The 12,948-nt window shown below is 47.3% G+C and overlaps 1 protein-coding gene across 3 annotated transcripts; it reads right to left on the bottom strand.

Moving 5' to 3' along the window:
• Positions 1-112: 112 nt before the first annotated feature.
• Positions 113-12,925, bottom strand: BANF1 (BAF nuclear assembly factor 1). 3 transcript variants are annotated; one of them, XM_038408435.2, is made up of 3 exons: positions 12,780-12,925; positions 3,364-3,506; positions 113-852 (listed from the first exon to the last, which is right to left on the bottom strand). In XM_038408435.2, exons 2-3 carry the CDS (start codon positions 3,487-3,489, stop codon positions 706-708), a joined length of 273 nt encoding a protein of 90 aa, XP_038264363.1. In that variant the 5' UTR covers positions 3,490-3,506; positions 12,780-12,925; the 3' UTR covers positions 113-705. The 3 variants fall into 3 exon arrangements, with proteins under 3 accessions (XP_038264363.1, XP_038264364.1, XP_043374067.1); XM_038408436.2 differs by lacking the exon at positions 12,780-12,925 and adding an exon at positions 11,051-11,107; XM_043518132.1 differs by lacking the exon at positions 12,780-12,925 and adding an exon at positions 8,720-8,759.
• Between the last annotated feature and the right edge of the window lie 23 nt (positions 12,926-12,948).

Below are 12,948 nucleotides of genomic sequence, written 5' to 3' on the forward strand. Positions count from 1 at the left end.
ATGCCCCACCTTCATAGTGCTATGCCCTTCTGCAACCAACACCCCATCTACATCTGCTCCACCACCTCCCAGATCCCCTAGTAAACAAGTTAAACAAAGAGCAACTCCAGAATATTAACACAGCTGATTTTTATTGTTTTAAAAAATTTTTACAATGTTTTCTTCCACTGTTACTTTTCCAAAGAAAGCCAAGTGGCATAAAACAATCTGGAGGGTCCTCAAATAACTGCTCCAGAAATAAGCCAGAATAAGCTTAAAACCACAACTTTTTTTTTAAACTAACAGTGAGCAAGCCACATATCAATAAGAGTTCGAATTAAGACAATGAAAACGCTCCCCTTTACAAGCATGTGGATTATTAAGGCTTTAGGAGTTAGCTGGTCTGAAACAGTGAGGAACCCTGTAATCTATAAAATCCAAACACAGATCTAACAAAGGTGTAGAATAGAACATACCCTCTCTTTCCCCAGAAGAAATCTGGTTAGTTACACTAATGGCAGGTTCCAGAGACAATTTTCTTTCTGGCTAGAAATGAGAGCCATGTAAATAGACATTTTAAATGCCACAGGGTTTCCATAAATTATTAATTCCATTCTGCCCTTTGATTTGGGTACAAAGTGGAAGGGTTAGGAAGATTTTTTTTGTCCTGCTAACTATGAAAGCCATAATAGTGACTGCTGGTGCAGAGGCAACAATTGCCAACATTCACAAGAAGGCGTCACACCACTCCCGCAGGCAGCCAGAACAGTCTCTGGATTGCTTGGCGTTGGCTCCACACGTGTCTTTCAGCCATTCCCGGAACAGTTCTTCATCTTTCTTCAGAACCAGGAATTGTCCAAGTACCACATATGCCTGAGCACAGAAAGGAAAGGGTATCACAACTGATAGTTAAGATGCACACAAAACCGGCTGCTAAATGGAGGAGAGGATAGGACAGCCCCAGGTTGCCCACTGATTGGTTTCTAAAGAGTAAGTGATAGCTGAACAGCTTTTACACTGTCCCATAGAGCAATCTCGATACTAACGTAACTTGCAGCTGAACACCTCACAGATCAATGGGCTTTAACCTCGCAGGAAAGTGAATGATGGGAGCATTATCCCTGTTTTACAGACAGGGAACCGAGGCACAGGGTGAGTTAAGGCCTTGTCTAAACTTAAGCTGTGTTGCCAAATCTAACAGCAAATCCTCCCAGGATAGACTGCGTACTGGCAGAAGAGTCCTCTTGCAGGTGTAACAGCCTCTACACTTTTCCAACCTAGCTGTCAGCAAAAAAAAGTCATACCCACTCACTGACATAGCTAGGCCAATGAAGCTTAAGTGTGGATTTGCCCAAGGTCACATAGGAAGTCTGTGGCTCAGGTGGAGTTGAACCCAGGCCTGAGTTCCAGGCCACTGCATTATCCTTCCAGCTCCTACAAACATGCACTCTGGTGTTAGTTGTGAACATCTAGAGCCATTATTCAGGGTGACCTCTAGGGGGCATATATAGCAAGGTAGAAATAAAAGTCTTGCATTCACCCAAACCACAGCAGCTGGGATCTCTGATCTCTCCAACTCAAGGTGACAGTGCATGAAAGGATTTCCTTCCACATACGAGAGATTCCACACCACAAGGCAGCTGGATATTTTAAAACAAGGGGTCTGGAGAATTGATTGCCTGGAGCTTTTGTATTTATGACAATTACGAAGCATATCAATTCTGATGAAAGGGGAATTAAGGGCTTTAGAATCTCTGAAGAGGTAACAGGGATTAGGCTGTGGTCAGGCTTGCTCTTCCAAATCTGAGTGCCTGGGCAATCCTGTAAGTGTGTGACAGTGATCTTTTAAGGAAGATGCTGGTTAAGGCAGATTGTCATTTGTCCCGTTTCTTACCTTGTTGCTACAGCAGGGCTTGCCCAATGTTGTTTTCGGCCCTACCTCAGTTTCCCCTTCTCTAGTTCATCAGATCTCTGACAGCAGATGTTTTCTCACTAATCCTTTCCTTTTCAGGAGTCTGGTTTATTAATGTAGAGTTCAAACCACAGATCTCTCCCCCACCAAGCCTTCCTAGTTGGCTCACACCCTTGATGCAGAGGTTCTTAGTCCGGGATGGGCAAACTTTTTGGCCCAAGGGCCACATCTGGGTGGGGAAATTGCATGCATGACCATGAATGTAGGGTTGAGGCAGGGGGTGCAGTGTGCAAGGGGGTACGGTGTGCAGAAAGGGGCTCAGGGCAAGGGGTTGGGGCAGAGGAGGGGTGCAGGGTGTATAAGGAGGCTCAGGGCAGGGGATTGGGGTGCAGGAGTGGGTGCAAAGTGCGGGAGGGGGCTCAGGGCAGTGGTGCAGGAGGGGTGTGAGATGCAGCAGGGAGCTCTGGGCAGGGAGTTGGGGTGCAGGAGGAGTGTAGGCTCCAACCTGGCACCGCTTACCTGGAGCGGCTCCGGCGTGGGAGCAGCACATACCGGGACCAGAGCAGGCTCCCTGCCTACCTGCCCTGGCCCCACGCGCTGCTCTGGGAAGCAGCCCGCACCACATCCCTGTGGCCTCTGTGGGAGAGAGGGGCAGAGGGCTGAGCGCACTGCCCTTGCTTGTGGGTACCTCCCCTGAAGCTCCCATTGGCCACAGTTCCCCATTCCCGGCCAATAGGAGCTTCAGGGGAGGTACCCACAAGCAAGAGCAGCATGCTCAGCCCTCTGCCCGCCCTCCCTCCCTCATGGGCCACAGGGACATGGTGCCAGCCACTTCCCAGAGCGGCGCAGAGTCCGCAGCACCATAGGGGTGGCAATTCCGCGGGCCGGATCCAAAGCCCTGAGGGGCCGTAGCTTGCCCACCCCTGTTTTAGTCCCATCCCTGCTGCGATTTTTCTAGCAGCCTCTTCTCCCTCCATCTACCCCAGGCCCACCTATGACCTTTGGCGAACAGCCTATGCCTCCTTCTTGGCTGTTCTGCCTGCTCTTTAATGGAGCACTCACTCCCACATCTGCTCTCCCTGAATTCAGGCTGCCTTCCTACCCACTCTCAACAAGTCTGGTTCTAAGTCCCATGCTCCCCCAGCATGTAACTATCCCTTCTCTCCACTAGGGGAGGTGGGCTACACCTAGAAGAGCCATAATCCCCTTAAAGGGCCAGCACCCCCTGTGACAGGAACATCACAGGGAGAAGGTGTCCTGTGTTGGCACATGATTTAAGAGGAACTTTTACCCCTTGGAGTTATCCAAGATGCTCCAAAATTGCTAGTAGATCAATTTCAAGCCCCAATTTCCCACATGGTTTCGCTCAAACCACTGACCCAGCCAGAGCTGATTTTTCTGAACTCCACCCCTTTAAAGATACAGAGAAAGCTGTGCCAAAAAAAAAAAAAAAAAAAAAAGTCTCCAGAGACCTTGTCAAAGCCTTTGTCTGCCAGCTTCTTTCCAAGAACATCCCCAATTCCGGCCAGAGTTCCCACGGGCTTCTCCCCCATGGGCTCAGCCACAAAGTCCCGGTGCTTCTGGGAGGTGGACGACATTCTGGCTGGTGCTTGATCTAAAAGAAGAGAAAGACAGATCAGTATACACTGTAATAAGAGGCATGCACCACAGAGCCCTGAATCCGGCTGCACCAGAGATCAAAGTTAGCTGCACCCACTCTGTCAGGATTCGGGGTCTTGAATATGTATGAACTATATTCTGGTGCAAAATGAAAGATCTTATCCACTCTAAGTTTTAAGTGAGGACAGAAACAAGTGCCAGTACTTACTATTTACAAGACCCTACTAATCATAGTAAGATTCCAGCGGTTCTGTTGTGGACAGATGCCCACAAAAGTCCTTTATAGCTGTGATCTCAGATTCTAACAGGTCTTCCACAGATCTGAGAGACCACAATTCGGATTCATTAACAGCCATCAGCCAAACCTCTGAGAACACATTCAGGCACACAGATCACTTTCAGACTAGCTATAAACTGCATGGCTAGTGCCCAACGCTATATATAGAAAAGGGGACGTATATACCAGTTCTATATATATCTCCTCTGTCATGCAAGCCAGTCTGAATGTAACTGAGGGAAGTGATTGGGCTCAATACAGAGGTAATTAGGTGAAATTCTATGGCTGGTATTATGCAGGAGGTCAGAATAGACCTAATGGTCCCTTCTAGCCTTAAAAAAAAAAAAAAAAAACCTAAGGCAGACTGGAATATGGGCCAAGAATGGTCTGTGTACAGAGCCTGCCACAGCAGCACCTTTGATCACTATTGCAATATAAAAACATTATTAATTAGTTGTAGGAAGCCTAACACCTTTATCATAGCTCTCAGCTGCAATAATGAGACAGAATGAAGTATTTCAATTTTATCTTTACAGATGCCCAACTTCAGCTTTTAGTTTCCCAGGGTAGTTGTAGCAATTGTAAATTACTTACTTAAAAGAAACAAGCCCTGAATCACAGGACCAGGGGAGAGATATCTGTTTCACAAAGTGTGGAATTTTATTTTTCTGGGAAGAAGCCAATGAAAATAGCTTCTAAGATAGCTGATGGCTAATGTCAAATTTTACCCAGGATTCTTGCATTAAGTATTTGAACTAGTCACCAATGGTGTTAGCTCACTGAATTGTCTGCTTACACGGGTAAACAAGATGACTGCAAACTAATGAGAATAAATGAAGCCACTGGAAATGGACTCATCTACCAAGAGGCCAGGAGCAGAATACATGGTGCTAACGCATAGCTAAGGCAGTAATAAAGAGCTTCTGGTATGTGGTCAACAAAATTAGTCAACAGTACAAAAAAATGGTTATTTGTACTTAAAACTGTCCCCCGCTTTACATTTTCTGTCCACAGGAGAGGGAATTCCCAGATCAGAAATTATCAACTTCCCAGTCTTATAGCTCAAGTCTATCGCACTCTGATCTGACAGGAGGAGAGAATGGTAGCCTTGGACTTTACATGGAGCAAAATTTTTTCTTGAGGCATGTTTCCTAGTCAACTTCCCTATCCACACCTCACAGGCAGGAGGAGGACCAGACACATTATGGTTTTAGTTAGAAGCTTTAAGGGTTGGGAAGGAAGACTGATGTCCCAGGACCAACTCCTCCACCCAGGAGTCTCAGCCCACTTCTCTGCTGACCGTCTTCCAGGACTCTTGCCCTAAGCAACAAAACCTATCCAACACCTAAGTGCTTCCAGTCCTGTCCTCATGCATTTGTCCCAGCCCCAAGGCTCCCAAGATCACCTCTCCCCACTTCCACCAACCCCCCAAATTCTCCAGCATCATTCCCCTTCCAGATTCCCCACCCACTAGCTCCCAACCTCCTTCAGCAGACCCCTCCAACCTCCCATGCAGATACCCCAACTCCTCCATAACCTACTCCTGCACAGCCACTCCACTGTTCCTGTCACAATAGTAAGCCCCACCCAGATACCTTCAACCTCATTCTCCTCCTCAGCCTTCCTTAGAGACCCCCTGTGATGGAGTGGGAATTTTTCATAACATTGTGTGAATATTGTGTGTGCCTCAGTTTTCCTATGTGGTGCCTGGTTAACTAGGTGAGGGGAAAGGGTCATTTGCTCTTTGCAGAGGCCTAGAGATACAGGTATGACTGAGGCCTGGCTGTATGGGGCCAGTGGGGCCCCATGCCCATGGAGAGCCCCAACAGACAATGGCCATTACAACTGCCCCGCCATTTGGTACCTAGCAACTAATGAAGGGGTCCCACCCTCTGCAGGAAACCAGCCAGTTGTGAGCAGCTGGAGAACAAAGGTCTGAGGAGGAGACCAAATGACAAAGTTTGCCCAGGAACAAGAACAAAAAGATGGAGAGGGGCCATTGGGGTTTGTTAAGCATGGGCTCCTAGAAGCAAGCTCTTGACTTCTGGACTGGGACTCAAGGGGGGTGGGGGTGGTCAGAGAGAGCTCTGGGCTCTGGACTATCCCAGATGGACATTGCTGTAACTTTCTATTCTCTATGTTAACAGAGGACTTTCTAAGCTGTGTTCCAGACATCTATAGAATCATAGGACTGGAAGGGACCTCGAGAGGTCATTGAATCCAGTCCCCTGCACTCAAGGCAGGATTAAGTATTATCTAGACTACCCCTGACAGGTATCTGTCTAACCTGCTCTTAAAAATCTCCAATGATGGAGATTCCACAACCTCCCTAGGCAATTTATTCCAGTGCTTAACCACCTTGACAGTTAGGAATTTTTTTTCCTAATGTCCAACCTAAACCACCCTTGCTGCAATTTAAGCTCATTGCTTCTTGTCCTATCCTCAGGGGTTAAGGAGAACAAATTTTCCCCTCCTTTTAACAACCTTTTATGTACTTGAAAATTGTCATTATTTCCCCTCTCAGACGTCTCTTCTCCAGACTAAACAAACCCAATTTTTTCAATCTTCCCTCACAGGTCATGTTTTCTAGACCTTGAATCATTTTTGTTGCTCTTCTCTGGACTTTCTCCAATTAGATCTCATCTTTCCTGAAATGTGGCACCCAGAACTGGATACAATACTCAGTGCGGAGTAGAGCAGAAGAATTACTTCTCGTGTCTTGCTTACAACACTACTGCTATTACATCCCAGAATGATGTTTGCTTTTTTTGGAACCATTGACTCATATTTAGCTTGTGATCCACTATGACCCCCAGATCCCTTTCTGCAGAACTCCTCCCTAGTCATTTCCCATTTTGTATGCATGCAACTGATTGTTCCTTCCTAAGTGGAGTATTTTACATTAGTCATTATTGAATTACATCCTATTTACTTCAGACAATTTATCCAGTTTGTTGAGATCATTTTGAATTTTAATTCTATCCTCCAAAGCACTTGCAACCCCTCACGATTTAGTATCGTCCGCAAACTTTATAAGTGTACTCTGTGCCATTATCTAAATCTCCGATGAAGATATTGAACAGAACTGAATCCAGAACTGATCCCTGTGGGACCCCACTTGATATGTCCTTCCAGTTTGACTGTGAATCACTGATAACTGGGGCTGCTGATTAATCACAGTTAACTCACGTGATTAACTCAAAAAAATTAATTGCAATTAATCGCCGTTTTACACTGTTAAACAATAACTGTTTTACACACTGTTAAACAATAGAATAGCAAGTGAAATTAAACATTTTTTTATGTTTTTCTACATTTTCAAATATATTGATTTCAATTACAACAGAATACAAAGTGTACAGTGCTCACTTTATTTTTCATTACAACTATTTGCACTGTAAAAATTATAAAGAAATAGTATTTTTCAATTCACCTCATACAAGTACTGTAGTGCAATCTCTATCATGAAAGTGCAACTTACAAATGTAGTTTGTTACGTAACTGCACTCAAAAACAAAACAAAACTTTAGAGCCTACAAGTCCACTCAGTCCTACTTCTTGTTCAGCCAATCGCTAAGACAATCAAGTTTGTTTAAATTTACAGGAGATAATGCTGCCCACTTCTTATTTACAATGTCACCAGAAAGTGAGAACAGGCGTTCGCATGGGACTTCTGTAGCTGGCGCTGCAAGGTATTTACATGTCAGATATGCTAAACATTTGTATGTTTCTTCATGCTTCAGCCACCATTCCAGAGGACATGCTTTCATGCTGATGACGCTCATTAAAAAAAAATAAGGTGTTAATTAAATTTGTGACTGAACTCCTTGAAGGAGAATTGTAGATCTCCGGCCCTGTTTTACCTACATTCTGCCATACATTTCATGTTATAGTAGTCTCAGATGATGACTCAACACACGTTCATTTTAAGAACACTTTCGCTGCAGATTTGACAAGACGCAAAGAAGGTAGCAATGTGAGATTTCTAAAGATAGCTACAGCAGTCGACCCAAGATTTAAGAATCTGAAGTGCCCTCCAAAATCTGAGAGGTACAAGATGTGGAGAATGCTTTCAAGAAGTCTTAAAAGAGCAACTCTCTGATGCGGAAATTACAGAACCCAAACTACCAAAAAAGAAAAATCAACCTTCTGCTGGTGGCAACTCACTCAGATGAAGAAAATGAACATGGGTCAGTCTGTACTGCTTTGGATTGCTATAGAGCAGAACCCCTCATTAGCATGGACTCATGTCCTCTGTAATGGCAGTTGAAGCATGAAGGGACAGATGAATCTAACATCTGGCACATAAATATCTTGTGACGCTGGCTACAACAGTGCTGTGCGAATGCCTGTTCTCATTTTCAGGAGATACTGTGAACAAGAAGTGGGCAGCATTATCTCCTGCAAATGTAAACAAACTTGTTTGAGTGATTGGCTGAACAAGAAGAAATAAGACTGAGTGGACTTATAGGCTCTAAAGTTTGACATTGTTTTATTTTTGAATGCAGTGGGTTTTCGTACATAATTTGACATTTGGAAGTTTAAAAACTTTCATGATAAAGAGATTGCACTACAGTACTTGTATGAGGTTAATTGAAAAATACTATTTTTGTTTTTTACAATGCAAATATTTGTAATCAAAAATATAAAGTGAGCACTGTACACTTTATATTCTGTGTTGTAACTGAAATGAATACATTTCAAAAGGTAGAAAACATACAAAAATATTTAAATAAATGGTTTTCTATTATTAAGCGCAATTAATTTGTTTAAGCACTTGACAGCCCTACTGATAGCTACTCTGGGAACAGTTTTCCAACCAGTTATGTACCCACTTTATAGTAGCTCCATGTAGGTTGTATTTCCCTAGTTTATTTATGACACAGTCACGCAAGATAGTATCAAAAACCTTACTAAAAGTCAAGATATACCACATCTACGGCTTCCCCTCTATCCACAAGGCTTGTTACCCTGTCAAAGAAAGATATTAGGTTGGTTTGACTCAATATGTTCTTGACAAATCCATTCTGACTGCTACTTATCACCTTATCATCATCTAGGTCAGGCACGAGCAAACTTTTTGGCCTGAGGGCCACATCAGGAAATAAAAATTGTATGGTGGGCCATGAATGCTCACAAAATTGGAGTTGGGGTGCAGGAGGGGGTGAGGACACTGGCTGGGGGTGCGGGCTCTGGAGATGAGAAGTTTGAGGTGTAGGAGGGTGCTCTGGGCTGGGATTGAGGGGTCTGGAAGGCAGGAGGGAGATCAGAGCTGGGGCAGGGGCACAGGAAGTGGGTCAGGGGTGCAGGCTCCGGGTGGCATTTACCTCAAGCAGCTCCGAAAAAGAGCAGCATGTTCCCGCTCCAGCTCCTATGCTAGGCGCAGCCAGGCAGTTCTACAAATGGCCCCGCCCCCAAAAGTTCCCACTGGATGAGATTTTTTGGCCAATGGGAGCTGCAGGGGCGGCGCTTGGGGTGGGGGCAGCATGCAGAGCAGAGGCCCCTGGCTGCCCCTACACATAGGAGGGGCCATGCCGCTGCCTCCGGGAGCTGCGTGGCATGGCCCCTGACCCTGCTCCCTGGCTAGAGCACCAGAGTGGGGAAAGCAACAGACCCTGCTCCCCAGCGGGAGCTCGAGGGCCGGATTAAAATGGCTGGTTGTCTAGATCTGGCCCGCGGGCCATAGTTAGCCCATCCCTGACGTAGGTGTTTGCACAATGATTGCTTAATTATTTGCTCCATTATCTTTCTAGGTACTGAAATTAAGCTGACTGGTCTGTAATTCCCTGGGTTGTCCTTATTTCCCTTTTTATAGATAGGCAAATATAGTGTCATTTTTCCAGTCCTCTGGAATCTCTCCGGTCTTCCATGACTTTTTGAAGATAATCACTAATGGCTCAGATATCTCCTCAGTCAGCTCCTTGAGTATTCTAATAAATCCTTCTGTTTTAACACTGGCTGTGTCACTCCAGAGTCAGGAAGTCAGGGCTGCATTGCTCCCTTTGGGTGTGTAAGTCTTCCCCAGATGTCCAATTTGAGTGGACTCACCGAGGGAAGCTCACAGAGTTAGCAGGGGTACTAAAGGCTCTGAGGTTCAGTCCCAGGAGGCGGTGAAGCCACAGGGCTTACCCCAGCAAGAGAGCATGACCCTAAAGGAGTCAACATACTAAAGGGGTCGTTCCAGGGACTATTCCAAGGCTGTAAAGTGTACTGGACCTGTTGATCTGTGACAGTCCCTCCAAAAGCCCCTGAATTCCCTGCTTTCTGCAGAGCGCCCAACCTCAGAGATAACTCCCTCCCTTCCACATGCACCCTCAGCCCCATCCTTGCCTCCAAATACCAACAAGCCCCTTGCTCTGATTCTGTACCCCCTTCCTCCCAAAAGACACCTTTTCTCCAGACACCCTCAGCTCTTTTAGAGATCCTGCTCTTGGTCTATCCTCACCAGATGCATCCTCCCCTACACACACTCTCACCCTTCCTTCACCAGAAGGACCCCCTCCCTCCCTTCTCCAGACACCCTCAGCCCCACCTCTCTCCCCCCAGATCCACCCCTCAGATCCCCTCTCCACCCATTCAGAAACACCTTCCACTGTCTGCTCCCATCCCAATCCTGTCCAGAGCCAGATACTTTCAGCCCCAACAGATACCACCCATCACTAGACACTCCCCTCCTTCACAGACACACCTACTATACCCCAACCCCTCTCTCACCACCAGAGATCCTCCTCTCCCTAACTCACCACACCTGCCCAACAACCTGAGCACTGTCCTCTACAAAAAAATAAAAACCATAATTTCAGACATCTGCACTCTACCCCTCCCTTCCCCACAATGTAGCCCAGTGGATAGAGCACTAAACTAAACTCAAAAACTTGGGTTCTGTAAAGGTTCCTTCCCCACTTTGAACTCTAGGGTATAGATGTGGGGACCTGCATGAAAAAACCCCTAAGCTTATTTTTACCAGCTTAGGTTAAAACTTCCCCAAGGTACAAACTATTTTACCTTTTGTCCCTGGACTTTATTGCTGCCACCACCAAGCTTCTAACAAATATCACCGGGAAAGAGCCCACTTGGAAACGTTTTTCCCCCCAAAAATCCCCCCTAAGCCCTAAACCACCTTTCCTGGGGAGGGCTTGATAAAAATCCTCACCAATTTGCATAGGTGAACACAGACCCAAACCCTTGGATCTTAAGAACAATGAAAAGCAATCAGGTTCTAAAAAGAAGAATTTTAATTGAAGAAAAAGTAAAAGAATCACCTCTGTAAAATCAGGATGGTAAATACCTTACAGGGTAATCCGATTCAAAACAAAACCTTAAATTACAAAAAGACAAAAACAGGAATATAGATTCCATTCAGCACAACTTATTTTATCAGCCATTTAAACAAACCAGAATCTAACGCATATCTAACTAGATTGCTTATTAACCCTTTACAGGAGTTCTGACCTGCATTCCTGCTCTGGTCCCAGCGAAAGCAACATACAGACAGACAGACAGACGCCTTTGTTTCCCCCATCTCCAGCTTGTCTCCTCATTGGTCATTTTGCCAGCGAGGTTGTCTTAGCTTCTTAACCCTTTACAGTGAAAGGGTTTTTCCTCTGGCCAGGAGGGATTTAAAGGTGTTTACCCTTCCCTTTATATTTATGACAGGTTCTATTCCCAGCTCAGCTACTGACCCCGGGCCTCACTTCAACTCTGTGCCTCAGTTTCCACATCTGTAAAATGGAGAATGATATTGACCCTCCTTTACAAATCACTTGAGATCTACTAAGGATAAGAGCTAAGTAAGGATTATCATTAGCACTAACTCAACCCTCCCCCAGATACTATCAGCCCAGCCACCCCCACAGAGCTCTCAAGCCTCCCCCTCTATAGCAGTGGTCACCAACAAGTAGATTGTGATTGATGCTGCCAGTTGATTGCCATATCCAGCTGCTAAAAAAGTAGGGGTGCAGCAGGGCTAAGGCAGGCTCCCTACCTGCCCTGGCCCCGTGCCGCTCCCAAAAGTGGTTAACAGGTCCCTGCGGAGGCAGGGTGAGGTCAGGGGGTCTCCACACACCACTCCTGCCTGCAAGCACCGCCCCTGCAGCTCCCATTGGCCGGGAATGGGGAACTGCAGCCAATGGGAGCTGCGGGGGCAGTGCCTGCAGAGATGGGCAGCACACAGAGCCGCTAGCCATGTTCCCCATCCAGGGGCATGCCGATAGCTTCCAGGAGGAGAGCCTGCCTTAGCCCTGCCGCCTGAGGTATGTGCTGTCCAGCAGGAGCTGCACCTAGCTCACTCCCAGCCCTGAAACCCCTCATGGAGCCAGTACCCAAAACCTCTCCTGCACCCCTCACCTGCCCCCCAGAGCTCAAACCCCTCACCCCCTCCTGCATCCCAACCCCCTGGCCCAGACTCAGCCCAGAGCCCCCTCCCACACTACAAACCCCTCGGCCCCAGCCCAGAGCCCGCACCCCCTCCTGCACTCCAACCCCCTGCCCCAGCACAGTGAAAGTGAGTGAAGGTGAGCAACAGAAGAAGGGGGGATGGAGTGAGCGGGGTAGATCACAGGTTGCACTAAATTCAAAAAGCGATCTTGTACTTAATAAGGTTGGAAACCACTGCTCTATAGAGACCACCCTTCCCTTCCCTTCCCCTCCCCTCTGGATAAGGCCAGCCCGCCCTACATGAACCGTCAGCCCCACCAATCCTTACAGAGAAGCCCCCCCCCGCCCCAAACCCTCCAACCTCACCCCTCTTCTCCCTAACTCACTCCACCCCATGGAGACACCCAGCCCCACCATACACCCCGCACCTCAACACCAGCCGCCGCCGCCTCCTCCTCCTCCTGCCCCCCCAGCCCCAGCCCCAGCCCGCCTCCGCGCCCATCCCTCCCTCAGCTTCTACTTCCCCTGCGCCCTCAGACTCCTCCACAGACACTTCCCCGCCCTCCGCCGCCTTCACCCTGCCCGAGGCCCCCGCCCGGCGCCGCAACGACTCACCGGCTCCACTCGCTGCTGCAGCACCTCAGCCGTCGCCGCCGCTCCCGCGCAACCAGCCCACCCGCCGCGCCTGCGCACACACCACTTCCTCTTCCAGGCCACGCCGGGACGCGCGCCTCTTCGCGCCCCCTATAACCATCGAGAGTAGGCGGCGCTCTGTAATGCCCGA

This window comes from Dermochelys coriacea, chromosome 7, assembly GCF_009764565.3.
Source record: "Dermochelys coriacea isolate rDerCor1 chromosome 7, rDerCor1.pri.v4, whole genome shotgun sequence".
In the NCBI taxonomy this organism is placed as follows: domain Eukaryota; kingdom Metazoa; phylum Chordata; order Testudines; family Dermochelyidae; genus Dermochelys; species Dermochelys coriacea.

What these genes read in the sequence shown, in the direction of transcription:
- BANF1 (XM_038408435.2), bottom strand. Translation starts at nt 3,489, where the DNA reads ATGTCGTCCACCTCCCAGAAGCACCGGGACTTTGTGGCTGAGCCCATG. An exon ending in CAGACAAAGGCTTTGACAAG is followed by an intron (nt 853 to 3,363) that starts GTCTCTGGAGAC and finishes TTCTGTGCTCAG; the next exon opens with GCATATGTGGTACTTGGACA.